Source organism: Lithobates pipiens, unplaced genomic scaffold, assembly GCF_037356315.1.
Source record: "Lithobates pipiens isolate NorthernLeopardFrog02 unplaced genomic scaffold, aLitPip1_a1.2 Scaffold_10, whole genome shotgun sequence".
Lineage (NCBI taxonomy): Eukaryota > Metazoa > Chordata > Amphibia > Anura > Ranidae > Lithobates > Lithobates pipiens.
Window position 1 is genome coordinate 32,539,452 of NW_027507686.1, and position 14,704 is coordinate 32,554,155.

At 47.0% G+C, this 14,704-nt stretch overlaps 1 protein-coding gene across 2 annotated transcripts in view; it reads right to left on the reverse strand.

Moving 5' to 3' along the window:
- Positions 1 to 1,141: 1,141 nt before the first annotated feature.
- The window catches only part of MEAK7 (MTOR associated protein MEAK7), a 36,210-nt gene continuing 22,647 nt past the window's right edge, over positions 1,142 to 14,704 (reverse strand). For both annotated transcript variants that reach the window (XM_077453406.1, XM_077453407.1), the window contains exons 6-8: positions 5,493 to 5,611; positions 4,390 to 4,569; positions 1,142 to 2,942 (exon numbers count right to left, since the gene is read on the reverse strand). In XM_077453406.1, coding sequence (XP_077309532.1) covers positions 2,823 to 2,942; positions 4,390 to 4,569; positions 5,493 to 5,611 — 419 coding nt within the window. In that variant the 3' untranslated portion in view covers positions 1,142 to 2,822. The remainder of the gene's footprint in view (positions 2,943 to 4,389; positions 4,570 to 5,492; positions 5,612 to 14,704) is intronic.

Sequence of the window (14,704 nt, forward strand, 5' to 3'; positions counted from 1 at the left end):
GAACACCGTTTAAATATGCAGGAGCGACTACCGTATGTGTTTTCTTTGCTGCGCGAGCTCGCAGTGACGGGGGGCGGTTTGAAAAAAAAATTATTTATTTTATTTTTATATTAAAAAAAAATTTGTGACAGTAATAGGTGGTGACAGGTACTCTTTATGGAGGGATCGGGGGTATAAAAGACCCCAAATCCCTCCTTTGTACTGCAAAGTATTCAGATCACCAAAAATGGGATATCTGAATACTGTATATTTTTTAAAATCCGGCGTCATTGGCAGCCGAGTAAACATCGTTGTGACGTCGCTTCCGTGTTTACATCAAGGAGACTAGAACGAAGCTGTTTCTGGCTTCGTTCCAGTCTGTCACTAGCTGCTGCAAGAGCCGGATCGTCGATCAGCCCTACCGTGCCACCAGGAGGCCCGGGAAGAGCGGCGGGAGATGTCCCTCCGGCTCCTCTGGGATAACAACCGAGTGGCTTTTAGCTGCATTGGTTGTTATTCTCGGGAAGCCGATCGCCCGCTTTAAACAATGGTGCCTGGATGATGCCTGCTGCGGGTATCTACCCATTATAACCCTCGAAAGCAGAGTACGCACATCTGCGTACACTTGGCGGGAATGGGTTAAGCACTTGTATTGTTTTTAAGGTTTAATACATTTCATAATTGGGGAGCGTGGTTACAAAACACATATCCATCATCTGGTTTGTAGGAAGGAATGGAGGGGCTGGTTTACGGGAAGGAATGATGGGCAAGTCCACGGGAAGGAATGATGGGCAGGTTTATTAAAGAGAAACTGCAACACATAGTGCTGGTCCCCAACTCTCCAGAGGTTGGCACAGCTTCTGAACACATGAATAGCTGTGTACATAAAATGTTTGCTTCAGAGCTTCACAGATATCCAATACATAGTTTGAACATCCAAATGGTGGAAAACTTGGAGCTCTGGAAAAAAAAATAAAAAATACAATTCTTTTACCTACAGGAGAGAGAACATAAAGTCCTGTCTTCAAGCTCCAAGTATGATATAGATATAGATAGACTTTTTAGGATCTCCAAGGACACAGGAGCCATGGACATGGTTTTCTTTAAAAAGCTATTCAAGTACCCAGAGCAAAAAAAAAAAAAAAAACAGGATAAAACAGCATAAATTGATTGAAACTTTTATTAACAGATAACGATGTACAGCTCATATAATTTAGGTGTAATTTAGTTTAGCATGTATAGGGTTACACCTAGCTGCCATCTGTGACTGTGCCATTATTTGCAGCTTTTCATTTGAAGTTTGCCTACAGCCTAAAAAATGTGATGGAGGCCATAGTTTATCTTCATTGTAAATAAACCTGATAACTGCATCCCAGAACCGCTTTCAAAGATCCCAATCCAGCAAGCTTCCATCTTCCCCCGGATGTACTCTTATGACTATTTTATCTTTGGCAACTGTCAGAAGATGGCAGCACTTGTGATGGCTGCAGGGGGAGGCGTGTGTTTTGGGGTGGTATAATATCAGCTATCCAGGCACTAACAGGTGTTTTTTTCCATTTTCATGTAAAACTCTTTTTGAACAACATGTGAAACTATGATATAAGAAATATATAAAATGACTGCTGATCATGGCTATAGCTAAGCTGTGATTAGCTACCTGTAATCCTTATTTCCTGTATAAAACTCCCAGTGGCTAGATCAGTGATGGTGAACCTTGGCACCCCAGATGTTTTGGAACTACATTTCCCATGATGCTCATGCACTCTGCAGTGTAGTTGAGCATCATGGGAAATGTAGTTCCAAAACATCTGGGGTGCCAAGGTTCACCATCACTGGGCTAGATGGACAGAAGAAACAGCACCCCATGGAAATCGTTAGACACCTTGTTGTAAGGCACCTTACTACATGCAGTGTGCACAAACCTGCAATAAAAAAAAAAAACAAAAAAAAACACACCTTTAGATCTGCTGCCCCCCCCCCCCCATTAAAAATATGTCAGTTTGCATCGTGTAAGGTACAGACAGCCAATCACCTCCTCTGCTTCGCTCCAAAACTAAACCTCCCTAGGCTGCAACTAAGAGGCAAATGTGTTAGTGAGGCAGATGTTGGTGTGACTGCAGGGACCCCAATTCCAAAAAGAGGCGTTGGTGTTTGATGGAATAAACTTCCACTTTTTTATGGGGGTGGGGGGGGGGGGAGCCATGGATCTACAGTAGTCTGTCACTTTAAAATAATATCCTGGGAGAGGGATATTGATCTGCAGGAGACAGCCATCCAATCTGAACTACACAGAATAGATTTGCAGAAGACGAGGGCTGGCAGATTTGAACTGGCTGAATGGTTGCAGACTCCAGTGCAGCTCTCATGGGACAGCAGGAGCAATGAAAATAACCATTTGCCTTTATAAAATATATTAAAAATGTTTAGTATTGAACATGCAGGGCATGAGGACACTTAGTGTGTGTAGACCTTACATCATCGAACCTAATAGCTGGAGGACGTATTTTGTGATTCTGGGAGAGGTATCTGGAAGAAGCACCTAATAGGTGAGCCAGTCCTGCTGGTCGATGTAGCTGGCTGTGTCTGAACACAAAATTAAAATCTTCCTTTGTGTTCAGTGCAATTTGCTTAAGCGTGTTAAAGTACATAAAGCAGAAATTTCTTCCCAGAGAGGAGGAACAGGAGCTGCAGGCCACAGGCTGATCAGTGACCAGTAGACTCCTGAGATTAGCACATCCTGTAGTGCAGGTCTCCAGTGAGATCTCTGCTGTGTCACAATATGGAAATACAAACCCATCCTACAGAGGCTCTGCAGCTGAACAACTTGTCACAGAGGCTGCGGTTTAACTCTCCTCGTCTTCTTCTTTATCCCTCAATCCTTCGCTCTGACGTACCCTTCCTGTCATCTCCAGCAGAGCCTGTGCCTCCGGATCCGCATCCAGTACACTCTTCTTGTTTTTGGCCTGAAAACATAATTATTTGGTTTTATGAAGTCAAAGTTCCCAACAGTGAGAGGGTCAGCGCACACACAGGATGTTGGGGGAAAGTAGTTAGGACCCCCATGGTTCTAGTTAGACAGCCCACAGATGTTATTAGGTGCCAAAGGGCATAGTTAGGCGCCCCATGGACACAGTTAGGTGCCTCATGGATGTAGTGAAGCTTCCTGCACCATGGGCAGTGGCAGGAATAGGGCCTTGTAGCAGTGAGAGAAATAGTGCCCTAGGGGTCAGAAAAGGGAAAAGAAAAAAGGGAAAAGAAAAAAGGGAAAAGAAAAAAGGGAAAAGAAAAAAGGGAAGAAAGGCGGCGCAGAAGAGCAACTGGGAGACAACAGAGTGCGGTCACCCTATATCAGGAAGTACCTGAACAAATACCTCTGTGGCAGGATCCCCAGGGATTTTTTTCAATGAAAGCTGCATATTTAACACATAGAAAACATTCTTTTGAAATTAAATTAACATGTCAAAGCTTATACAAGATTTTAATGATTGGGATTATACAGGCTTTAAGTTGGCTCCAGAGATGCCGTTTCCATGCGGAGTGGCTTTTATTTTCATCCTGGCACACGCTTTCATGCCCGACTGTCCTACTACCTAAATTTCTCTAGCGTTCGGTATCCAGCACTTTTTTCACTCCAAATTTTTACTGAAATCTTATGAATTTGGGGACTTTATTTACATTTATGGACTTCAATTATACTCATACAGTTATTACTGCAATACTTTGATCGGCTATTATTGCACTTTGTTTATAGCAGTTTTCTAAAGTTGTTCATGTTTTTGTTTGTTTTTTTTGCACATATCACATTCATTTAACACTTGAGTAGATAATACACATTAGCAGCGCCATTTCCATTTACACATTATTGCTTTTCAATGATCAGCGTCGCCAGCATTGGGGAAAAAATAAAAATTTGACAGGCTGGTTGTACACGCATCAATCACTAGACCTTGTCTACAACCAGCCTGCCCATACATGGATCTAAATTCATTTGGTTCCTGCAGAACTGGCTGAATTTTGAATCCATGCATGTCCATCCTTAAGAAGCACTGTGCATTAAATCTGGCCACTTGGGATAGGGGAGGGTATAAATGGCTGGCTTTCTAGTACACAGCTGTAATGTTTTTTCCAAAGAATCAATAGTTTACCAATTACACTGCACTCTAGTGAGTGTATAAATCCTGAATAATATAATCTGAGGTTATGCGCACGGTTTCTTTAATTGCCTCAGATTGGCAGAAGTACCAGCACAGAAGGTTACTATTGAGCTATCCTTGGCTTACTTTCTTCTGAAAATACTAGTTGCCTAGAACAAGGTTACAGCAAATGAAAGTCAGACATAAATCACAGAGGGCTCATAGTGGATGCAGCAATGGTATGAAGCTGAATTTCCTGAGGACTTTTCCTTCCTACCTGTAGGTGTTCCGGCAGCTCTCCAAGTGCCCAGACCTCCATGGTGTCTATAGTGAAATCCTCTTTGGCGGACAGCTGGGGACTGTTATAGGTGGTACACCGCGGCTTGGCTTTGCTGTGTCCTTTCCCAAAGTTGCTATCGATCCACAGACCAAAATACTCATGTTGTCCTCCCATGCCCTGCCGGAAACCAAACACACTGACATTAAGGACATGTACGTCAGTTATTTAGCAAGCTGTTTAATACATTTGCTGCTTTTGTTTTTTTTATTATAGGATAGCAAATGGTAAAATGAACCAATTATTAATATACTCACATTTTTTTATTAAATTTATTTTTAATGATGTAATTGTATCTTACAGCTACTGTATTATTTAGAGGCCATTGTCATGCTGCACGGACATCAGCATTTATTTTATTTTTTTTTGGAGAATGAACCTTAAAAAGGGGTTGTAAACCCTTGTGTTTTTTCACCTTAATGCATTCTATGCATTAAGGTGAAATAACTTGACAGTGACCACCCCCCCCATTTTACTCACCCGAGCCCTTTGTTTCCTCGGCGGAGACGCGCTCACCTTCTCTGCCCAGGGTTCTCGGCTCTTGATTGGATAGCAGCGCAGCCATTGGCTCCTGCTGCTGTCAATCAAATCCAATGATGCGGGCGTCAGGGGTGGGGTTGAATCCGGCATTCCGTGTCTATGGACGCAAATGCTGGACTCGGGAGCGCGCCCACAAGTTAAACCCCCCCCGGAGAGCACTTCTCCTAGGGGGTTATACGAACGGGGAGACTCTGTGCAAAACAATCTGCACAGTGGAGGCAAGTATGACATGTTTGTTATTTTTTTTAAAATAAAAAATTGGGTTTACAATCACTTTAAGGCTTTATGCGATTACCATTTCACACATTAGCTGACATATTGGTCATATGATTGGAAGCAACTCTGGTTCCTGATCGTTAGTGGGGACCCCCAATGTCAGGTGCTACCTGTCAAATGGAGAACTGAGAATTGCATTCCCTCTGCATGGGGCATCTTTCATGGGAATGTTAATCTACAGATTGCATGCAGGATTGGTTAATAGACAGAGGGAGGCAGACACTCACCAGTCCATTTGGAATGGTCTGTTGTCCGTGGTTCAGGTACATGTAGTGATCATTATAACCACTGTAGGTGTAGATATCAAGATGTGGGGACACAGTAAAGAGGAAGCATCTGCTGTCTCCTATAGAGGATAAAAATATTGAGTTGTTACATAATGGAGGTTCCGCAATATCATCAAGGGGAGGGGCTCAGTGCTGGCACATAGATGTGGCTTAAGATATCCAGACACATAAATTGACAGTTGCTCAATCCTATCCTTTTTTGCCAACACCAATGGGCCAGCAAGTACAGTGTGTGGGAGGAGGGGGAAACACCCCAGCAGGCACAGGGTGGGTCTACTCACTGGGGCAATAACACAATCAGCACCAGTATAATGACCAAATTATTAATAATGACTAGAAACACTGATGGAAATAATGAAGGATATAGTAATCATATTAACCATTGGTGTAATTTAGAGATGGGGAATGGAAGAGTATTGTCACTGCTCTAGCAAGGCACTGGTTAATCACTCTAGTTGCCTATCCCGGCCCAGTTACGGCCCCGGTCGCCTATCCCGGCCCAGTTACGGCCCCGGTCGCCTAACCTGGCTCTATTATGTACTTGTGCTCTTATAGCACTGTTCCCTTGCCCTAGCTGTCTTATGGCACTGGATCCACTGTGCCTTTGCTAAAGCACTGATCCTAACCTTGGATCTACTGTGGTACTAGTCACCTATTCTGACTCGGTTATGGTAAGTTCCCCTGTCATGGCTCTGTTATTTCTTAAAATAATGTCTTTCCCCACTTACTGAAGGTTTGAATCTAGTGCCTCATCTCTGCCCTTCAGTGACAGTTATGTTTCCTTGCTCTGTCTCTGTTTTTGCACTGGTCTCTGCCAAGTCTTGCTTATGGCACTGGTTCGCTGTTGTAGCTTTGTTAAGGCACTAATCCTGTATCTTTGCTCTGTTATGGGACTGATCTCCTATTCAGGCTCTGCTATGATGCTTGCCTCATATCCTGGCTCTGTTATGGCACTGGTCCCTTACCCTAGCTCTCCTATGGTACTGGCTCTGTTGTGGCTCTATTTAGGCACAGATTCCATATCTTTTCACTGTTACAATACTGGTCCACATAGCTTATGTCAGTGGTCCCCTGAAGTAGCTCTGTTTTGAAACTGGCTTTGGTATGGCACGGTTCCCCTTCCATATCTCTGTTAAGGCACTGTTCGGTGCCATGGTTCTGTTATAGCAATGGTCCTTTGCCATGGCTTTGTTGTGGCAGTGGTTCCCTATAGTAGCTCTGTCAAGGCACTGTTCCCCCGCCAAGACTCTTATGGCATTGGTTCCCCATCCCAGATCTATTGTGGTACTGATCCTCTATCTTCTCTTATGCCACTGCTCATCTACTTTAGTTCTGTTTCAGTGCCTTGAAATAGTTTTCATACCCCTTAAAATGTTCCACATTTTGTCATATTACTAAACTAAAAACATAAATGTATTTTATTGGGATTAGACCAACACAAAGTGAATCATAATTGTGGAAGGAAAATGATAAATGGTTTTCAACATTTTATTACAAATGAATGTTTGAAAAGTGTGGCGTGCATTTGTATTCATTCATTTGTATTGTATTTGTATACTTTGTAGAACCACTTTTCACTGCAATTAAAAAAAGTATTTGTGGGTAGGTCTCTACCAGCTTTGCACATCTAGAGAGGGATTTTTTTTGCCCTAATCCATATTAGTGATGGACGAACTTCCGACGGGACGTTTCGCGAACGCGAAACGCGAACGGGCACAAACGTTCGCGAAAACGACCGTTCGCCGCGGGCTCCATTGACTTCAATGGGAGGCGAATTTCGCAAACCTTTAGGTCGAATTTGCGGCCACGGGGTAATTATTAGGGGGTAGCACGTAGTCCCACCACCTGGACAATAGCATAATACATGTATGAGGTGAATTTGGGATCGATAACTACAAGCATTTTTTTTTTTATTTGGGAAATTGTTCTGACAATTCAGGACTATGGAGCTAATGAAGGCAATGGAGGAGAGGGAAGGTCAGGGACCAGGGTAGGCAAACAAGAGGGTGCAGGAGATACAGAGCACTGACAGCAGCACCGTAATACAGAGCACTGACATCAGCACCGTGACATACAGCGCTGACAGCAGCTCCGTGACATACAGCGCTGACAGCAGCTCCGTGACATACAGCGCTGACAGCAGCTCCGTGACATACAGCGCTGACAGCAGCTCCGTGACATACAGCGCTGACAGCAGCTCCGTGACATACAGCGCTGACAGCAGCACCGTGACATACAGCGCTGACAGCAGCTCCGTGACATACAGCGCTGACAGCAGCTCCGTGACATACAGCACTGACAGCAGCTCCGTGACATACAGCGCTGACAGCAGCTCCGTGACATACAGCGCTGACAGCAGCACCGTGACATACAGCGCTGACAGCAGCTCCGTGACATACAGCGCTGACAGCAGCTCCGTGACATACAGCACTGACAGCAGCTCTGTGACATACAGCGCTGACAGCAGCTCCGTGACATACAGCGCTGACAGCAGCACCGTGACATACAGCGCTGACAGCAGCTCCGTGACATACAGCGCTGACAGCAGCTCCGTGACATACAGCGCTGACAGCAGCTCCGTGACATACAGCGCTGACAGCAGCTCCGTGACATACAGCGCTGACAGCAGCTCCGTGACATACAGCGCTGACAGCAGCTCCGTGACATACAGCGCTGACAGCAGCTCCGTGACATACAGCGCTGACAGCAGCACCGTAAGCAGCCCCAGGAGGAAGTCAGCACAGCACAGGGATGGTGTGATCCCCTCATAATAAGAACCCCCAGGAGGAAGTCAGCACAGCACAGGGATGGTGGGAGCCCCTCATAATAAGAACCCCCAGGAGGAAGTCAGCACAGCACAGGGATGGTGGGAGCCCCTCATAATAAGAACACCCAGGAGGAAGTCAGCACAGCACAGGGATGGTGGGAACCCCTCATAATAAGCAGCCCCAGTAGAAATATGACACCGCTCAACCTCTTCAAAGAGGAGGGTAGGGGCATATAGTACGGTGTGCTTTTTTGGGTCAGGGAAGTGAGCCAAATGAATTAAGAAGGTCTGTGTGCTTGATTCCAAAAATTGTTTATAGACATATACATGGTCTACTGATCACATGTGTTGAATTCCTCCGAGATCCATGCCTCATTCATTTTTAGAAATGTGAGGTAGTTAACACTGTCGTGAGCTAGGCGAGTACGCTTATCGGTCACAATCCCCCCTGCTGCGCTGAACGTCCTTTCGGACAGGACACTGGATGAGGGGCAAGCCAACAGTTCGATTGCAAATTGGGCAAGCTCTGGCCAGAGGTCAAGCCTGCCCACCCAGTAGTCTAGGGGTTCATCACTCCTCAGAGCGTCCACATCGGCCGTTAACCCAATGTAGTCGGACACCTGACGGTCTAGGCGTTCCCTGATGCTGGATCCGGATGACACCTGTCGATGGGTCGGCTGAAAGAATGACCTCATATCCGAAGTCACCAACACATCTTCAAACCGGCCTCTTCTTGCAGGCGCTGTTGGATTGGTACCCGCAAATCCTTCTCTGGGAGTGGGAATTGCTCCTCTGCCAGCGCACGCAAAAGCAGAATGCAGCATTTCTCGAAGCAAGGCCTGGAAGTGCTGCATTCTGACAGCCCTCTGCGACGGCGGTAACATTTCCGCCATTTTGTGTTTGTACCGGGGATCTAAGTACGTTGCCACCCAGTACTGGTCCTTGACCCTCATGCTTTTTATACGGGGGTCCCTATTAAAACACTGGAGCATGAAGGCCCCCATTTGCACTCAAGCGGAAGGTATGTGGTGGTGGTGGTGTTGTTGGTGGTAGTGTCTTTGGGGGTGCACATAGCAGAGAGTGAAGAAGAGGGTGCAGATCGAGAGGATGAGGAGGGTGCAGAAGAATAAGGCTGAGTGAGCCACTCAACCAAGTCTGGTGCGTCCTTTAAAGTAATTGAACGCACCTTCTGCAACTTCCCACTTTGGCTCAAGGCTGTTGCTCCTGCCCTACCCCTACCACCCCTGCGGAAGGGCCTGCCTCTTCCTCTGCCTGTCATTTTTTAAATCACCCTGTGACAAAACTCTTAGTCCCTATACCGCTGAAGGACTGCTGCAGTATAGGGCAGCGGTCAGCAGTAGTGCACGTCAACCCTATGTATTGTGGACCGATAGCGGTCCTTACAGAACAGCAGACTGTACTGCACTCAGGCCTATGTACCGTAGCACCCTATACCAAGTTACCAGTCCTTATAAAAACTTTTGTGGACCAAGCAGGTTGTGTGTTAGTGATTAGCAGACTGTACGTCAGTCCCTATACCAATGAAGGACTGCTGCAGTATAGGGCAGCGGTCAGCAGTAGTGCACGTCAACCCTATGTATTGTGGACCGATAGCGGTCCTTACAGAACAGCAGACTGTACTGCACTCAGGCCTATGTACCGTAGCACCCTATACCAAGTTACCAGTCCTTATAAAAACTTTTGTGGACCAAGCAGGTTGTGTGTTAGTGATTAGCAGACTGTGCGTCAGTCCCTATACCGCTGAAGGACTGCTGCAGTATAGGGCAGCGGTCAGCAGTAGTGCACGGCAACCCTATGTATTGTGGACCGATAGCGGTCCTTACAGAACAGCAGACTGTAACGCACTCAGGCCTATGTACCGTAGCACCCTATACCAAGTTACCAGTCCTTATAAGAACTTTTGTGGACCAAGCAGGTTGTGTGTTAGTGATTAGCAGACTGTACGTCAGTCCCTATACCAATGAAGGACTGCTGCAGTATAGGGCAGCGGTCAGCAGTAGTGCACGGCAACCCTATGTATTGTGGACCGATAGCGGTCCTTACAGAACAGCAGACTGTAACGCACTCAGGCCTATGTACCGTAGCACCCTATACCAAGTTACCAGTCCTTATAAGAACTTTTGTGGACCAAGCAGGTTGTGTGTTAGTGATTAGCAGACTGTACGTCAGTCCCTATACCAATGAAGGACTGCTGCAGTATAGGGCAGCGGTCAGCAGTAGTGCACGGCAACCCTATGTATTGTGGACCGATAGCGGTCCTTACAGAACAGCAGACTGTACTGCACTCAGGCCTATGTACCGTAGCACCCTATACCAAGTTACCAGTCCTTATAAGAACTTTTGTGGACCAAGCAGGTTGTGTGTTAGTGTTTAGCAGACTGTGCGTCAGTCCCTATACCGCTGAAGGACTGCTGCAGTATAGGGCAGCGGTCAGCAGTAGTGCACGGCAACCCTATGTATTGTGGACCGATAGCGGTCCTTACAGAACAGCAGACTGTAACGCACTCAGGCCTATGTACCGTAGCACCCTATACCAAGTTACCAGTCCTTATAAGAACTTTTGTGGACCAAGCAGGTTGTGTGTTAGTGATTAGCAGACTGTACGTCAGTCCCTATACCAATGAAGGACTGCTGCAGTATAGGGCAGCGGTCAGCAGTAGTGCACGGCAACCCTATGTATTGTGGACCGATAGCGGTCCTTACAGAACAGCAGACTGTAACGCACTCAGGCCTATGTACCGTAGCACCCTATACCAAGTTACCAGTCCTTATAAGAACTTTTGTGGACCAAGCAGGTTGTGTGTTAGTGATTAGCAGACTGTACGTCAGTCCCTATACCAATGAAGGACTGCTGCAGTATAGGGCAGCGGTCAGCAGTAGTGCACGGCAACCCTATGTATTGTGGACCGATAGCGGTCCTTACAGAACAGCAGACTGTAACGCACTCAGGCCTATGTACCGTAGCACCCTATACCAAGTTACCAGTCCTTATAAGAACTTTTGTGGACCAAGCAGGTTGTGTGTTAGTGTTTAGCAGACTGTGCGTCAGTCCCTATACCGCTGAAGGACTGCTGCAGTATAGGGCAGCGGTCAGCAGTAGTGCACGGCAACCCTATGTATTGTGGACCGATAGCGGTCCTTACAGAACAGCAGACTGTACTGCACTCAGGCCTATGTACCGTAGCACCCTATACCAAGTTACCAGTCCTTATAAGAACTTTTGTGGACCAAGCAGGTTGTGTGTTAGTGTTTAGCAGACTGTGCGTCAGTCCCTATACCGCTGAAGGACTGCTGCAGTATAGGGCAGCGGTCAGCAGTAGTGCACGGCAACCCTATGTATTGTGGACCGATAGCGGTCCTTACAGAACAGCAGACTGTAACGCACTCAGGCCTATGTACCGTAGCACCCTATACCAAGTTACCAGTCCTTATAAGAACTTTTGTGGACCAAGCAGGTTGTGTGTTAGTGATTAGCAGACTGTACGTCAGTCCCTATACCAATGAAGGACTGCTGCAGTATAGGGCAGCGGTCAGCAGTAGTGCACGGCAACCCTATGTATTGTGGACCGATAGCGGTCCTTACAGAACAGCAGACTGTAACGCACTCAGGCCTATGTACCGTAGCACCCTATACCAAGTTACCAGTCCTTATAAGAACTTTTGTGGACCAAGCAGGTTGTGTGTTAGTGATTAGCAGACTGTACGTCAGTCCCTATACCAATGAAGGACTGCTGCAGTATAGGGCAGCGGTCAGCAGTAGTGCACGGCAACCCTATGTATTGTGGACCGATAGCGGTCCTTACAGAACAGCAGACTGTACTGCACTCAGGCCTATGTACCGTAGCACCCTATACCAAGTTACCAGTCCTTATAAGAACTTTTGTGGACCAAGCAGGTTGTGTGTTAGTGTTTAGCAGACTGTGCGTCAGTCCCTATACCGCTGAAGGACTGCTGCAGTATAGGGCAGCGGTCAGCAGTAGTGCACGGCAACCCTATGTATTGTGGACCGATAGCGGTCCTTACAGAACAGCAGACTGTAACGCACTCAGGCCTATGTACCGTAGCACCCTATACCAAGTTACCAGTCCTTATAAGAACTTTTGTGGACCAAGCAGGTTGTGTGTTAGTGATTAGCAGACTGTACGTCAGTCCCTATACCAATGAAGGACTGCTGCAGTATAGGGCAGCGGTCAGCAGTAGTGCACGGCAACCCTATGTATTGTGGACCGATAGCGGTCCTTACAGAACAGCAGACTGTAACGCACTCAGGCCTATGTACCGTAGCACCCTATACCAAGTTACCAGTCCTTATAAGAACTTTTGTGGACCAAGCAGGTTGTGTGTTAGTGATTAGCAGACTGTACGTCAGTCCCTATACCAATGAAGGACTGCTGCAGTATAGGGCAGCGGTCAGCAGTAGTGCACGGCAACCCTATGTATTGTGGACCGATAGCGGTCCTTACAGAACAGCAGACTGTAACGCACTCAGGCCTATGTACCGTAGCACCCTATACCAAGTTACCAGTCCTTATAAGAACTTTTGTGGACCAAGCAGGTTGTGTGTTAGTGTTTAGCAGACTGTGCGTCAGTCCCTATACCGCTGAAGGACTGCTGCAGTATAGGGCAGCGGTCAGCAGTAGTGCACGGCAACCCTATGTATTGTGGACCGATAGCGGTCCTTACAGAACAGCAGACTGTACTGCACTCAGGCCTATGTACCGTAGCACCCTATACCAAGTTACCAGTCCTTATAAGAACTTTTGTGGACCAAGCAGGTTGTGTGTTAGTGTTTAGCAGACTGTGCGTCAGTCCCTATACCGCTGAAGGACTGCTGCAGTATAGGGCAGCGGTCAGCAGTAGTGCACGGCAACCCTATGTATTGTGGACCGATAGCGGTCCTTACAGAACAGCAGACTGTAACGCACTCAGGCCTATGTACCGTAGCACCCTATACCAAGTTACCAGTCCTTATAAGAACTTTTGTGGACCAAGCAGGTTGTGTGTTAGTGATTAGCAGACTGTACGTCAGTCCCTATACCAATGAAGGACTGCTGCAGTATAGGGCAGCGGTCAGCAGTAGTGCACGGCAACCCTATGTATTGTGGACCGATAGCGGTCCTTACAGAACAGCAGACTGTAACGCACTCAGGCCTATGTACCGTAGCACCCTATACCAAGTTACCAGTCCTTATAAGAACTTTTGTGGACCAAGCAGGTTGTGTGTTAGTGATTAGCAGACTGTACGTCAGTCCCTATACCAATGAAGGACTGCTGCAGTATAGGGCAGCGGTCAGCAGTAGTGCACGGCAACCCTATGTATTGTGGACCGATAGCGGTCCTTACAGAACAGCAGACTGTACTGCACTCAGGCCTATGTACCGCAGCACCCTATACCAAGTTACCAGTCCTTATAAGAACTTTTGTGGACCAAGCAGGTTGTGTGTTAGTGTTTAGCAGACTGTGCGTCAGTCCCTATACCGCTGAAGGACTGCTGCAGTATAGGGCAGCGGTCAGCAGTAGTGCACGGCAACCCTATGTATTGTGGACCGATAGCGGTCCTTACAGAACAGCAGACTGTAACGCACTCAGGCCTATGTACCGTAGCACCCTATACCAAGTTACCAGTCCTTATAAGAACTTTTGTGGACCAAGCAGGTTGTGTGTTAGTGATTAGCAGACTGTACGTCAGTCCCTATACCAATGAAGGACTGCTGCAGTATAGGGCAGCGGTCAGCAGTAGTGCACGGCAACCCTATGTATTGTGGACCGATAGCGGTCCTTACAGAACAGCAGACTGTAACGCACTCAGGCCTATGTACCGTAGCACCCTATACCAAGTTACCAGTCCTTATAAGAACTTTTGTGGACCAAGCAGGTTGTGTGTTAGTGTTTAGCAGACTGTGCGTCAGTCCCTATACCGCTGAAGGACTGCTGCAGTATAGGGCAGCGGTCAGCAGTAGTGCACGTCAACCCTATGTATTGTGGACCGATAGCGGTCCTTACAGAACAGCAGACTGTAACGCACTCAGGCCTATGTACCGTAGCACCCTATACCAAGTTACCAGTCCTTATAAGAACTTTTGTGGACCAAGCAGGTTGTGTATTAGTGTTTAGCAGACTGTGCGTCAGTCCCTATACCGCTGAAGGACTGCTGCAGTATAGGGCAGCGGTCAGCAGTAGTGCACGGCAACCCTATCTATTGTGGACCGATAGCGGTCCTTACAGAACAGCAGACTGTACCGCACCCAAGCCTATGTACCGTAGCACCCTAGACAGACCAAGTTACCAGTCCTTATAAGAACTTTTGTGGAACAAGTGAGTTGTGAATGATTAGCAGACTGCAGCAGAAGGGCAGCAGTCAAGT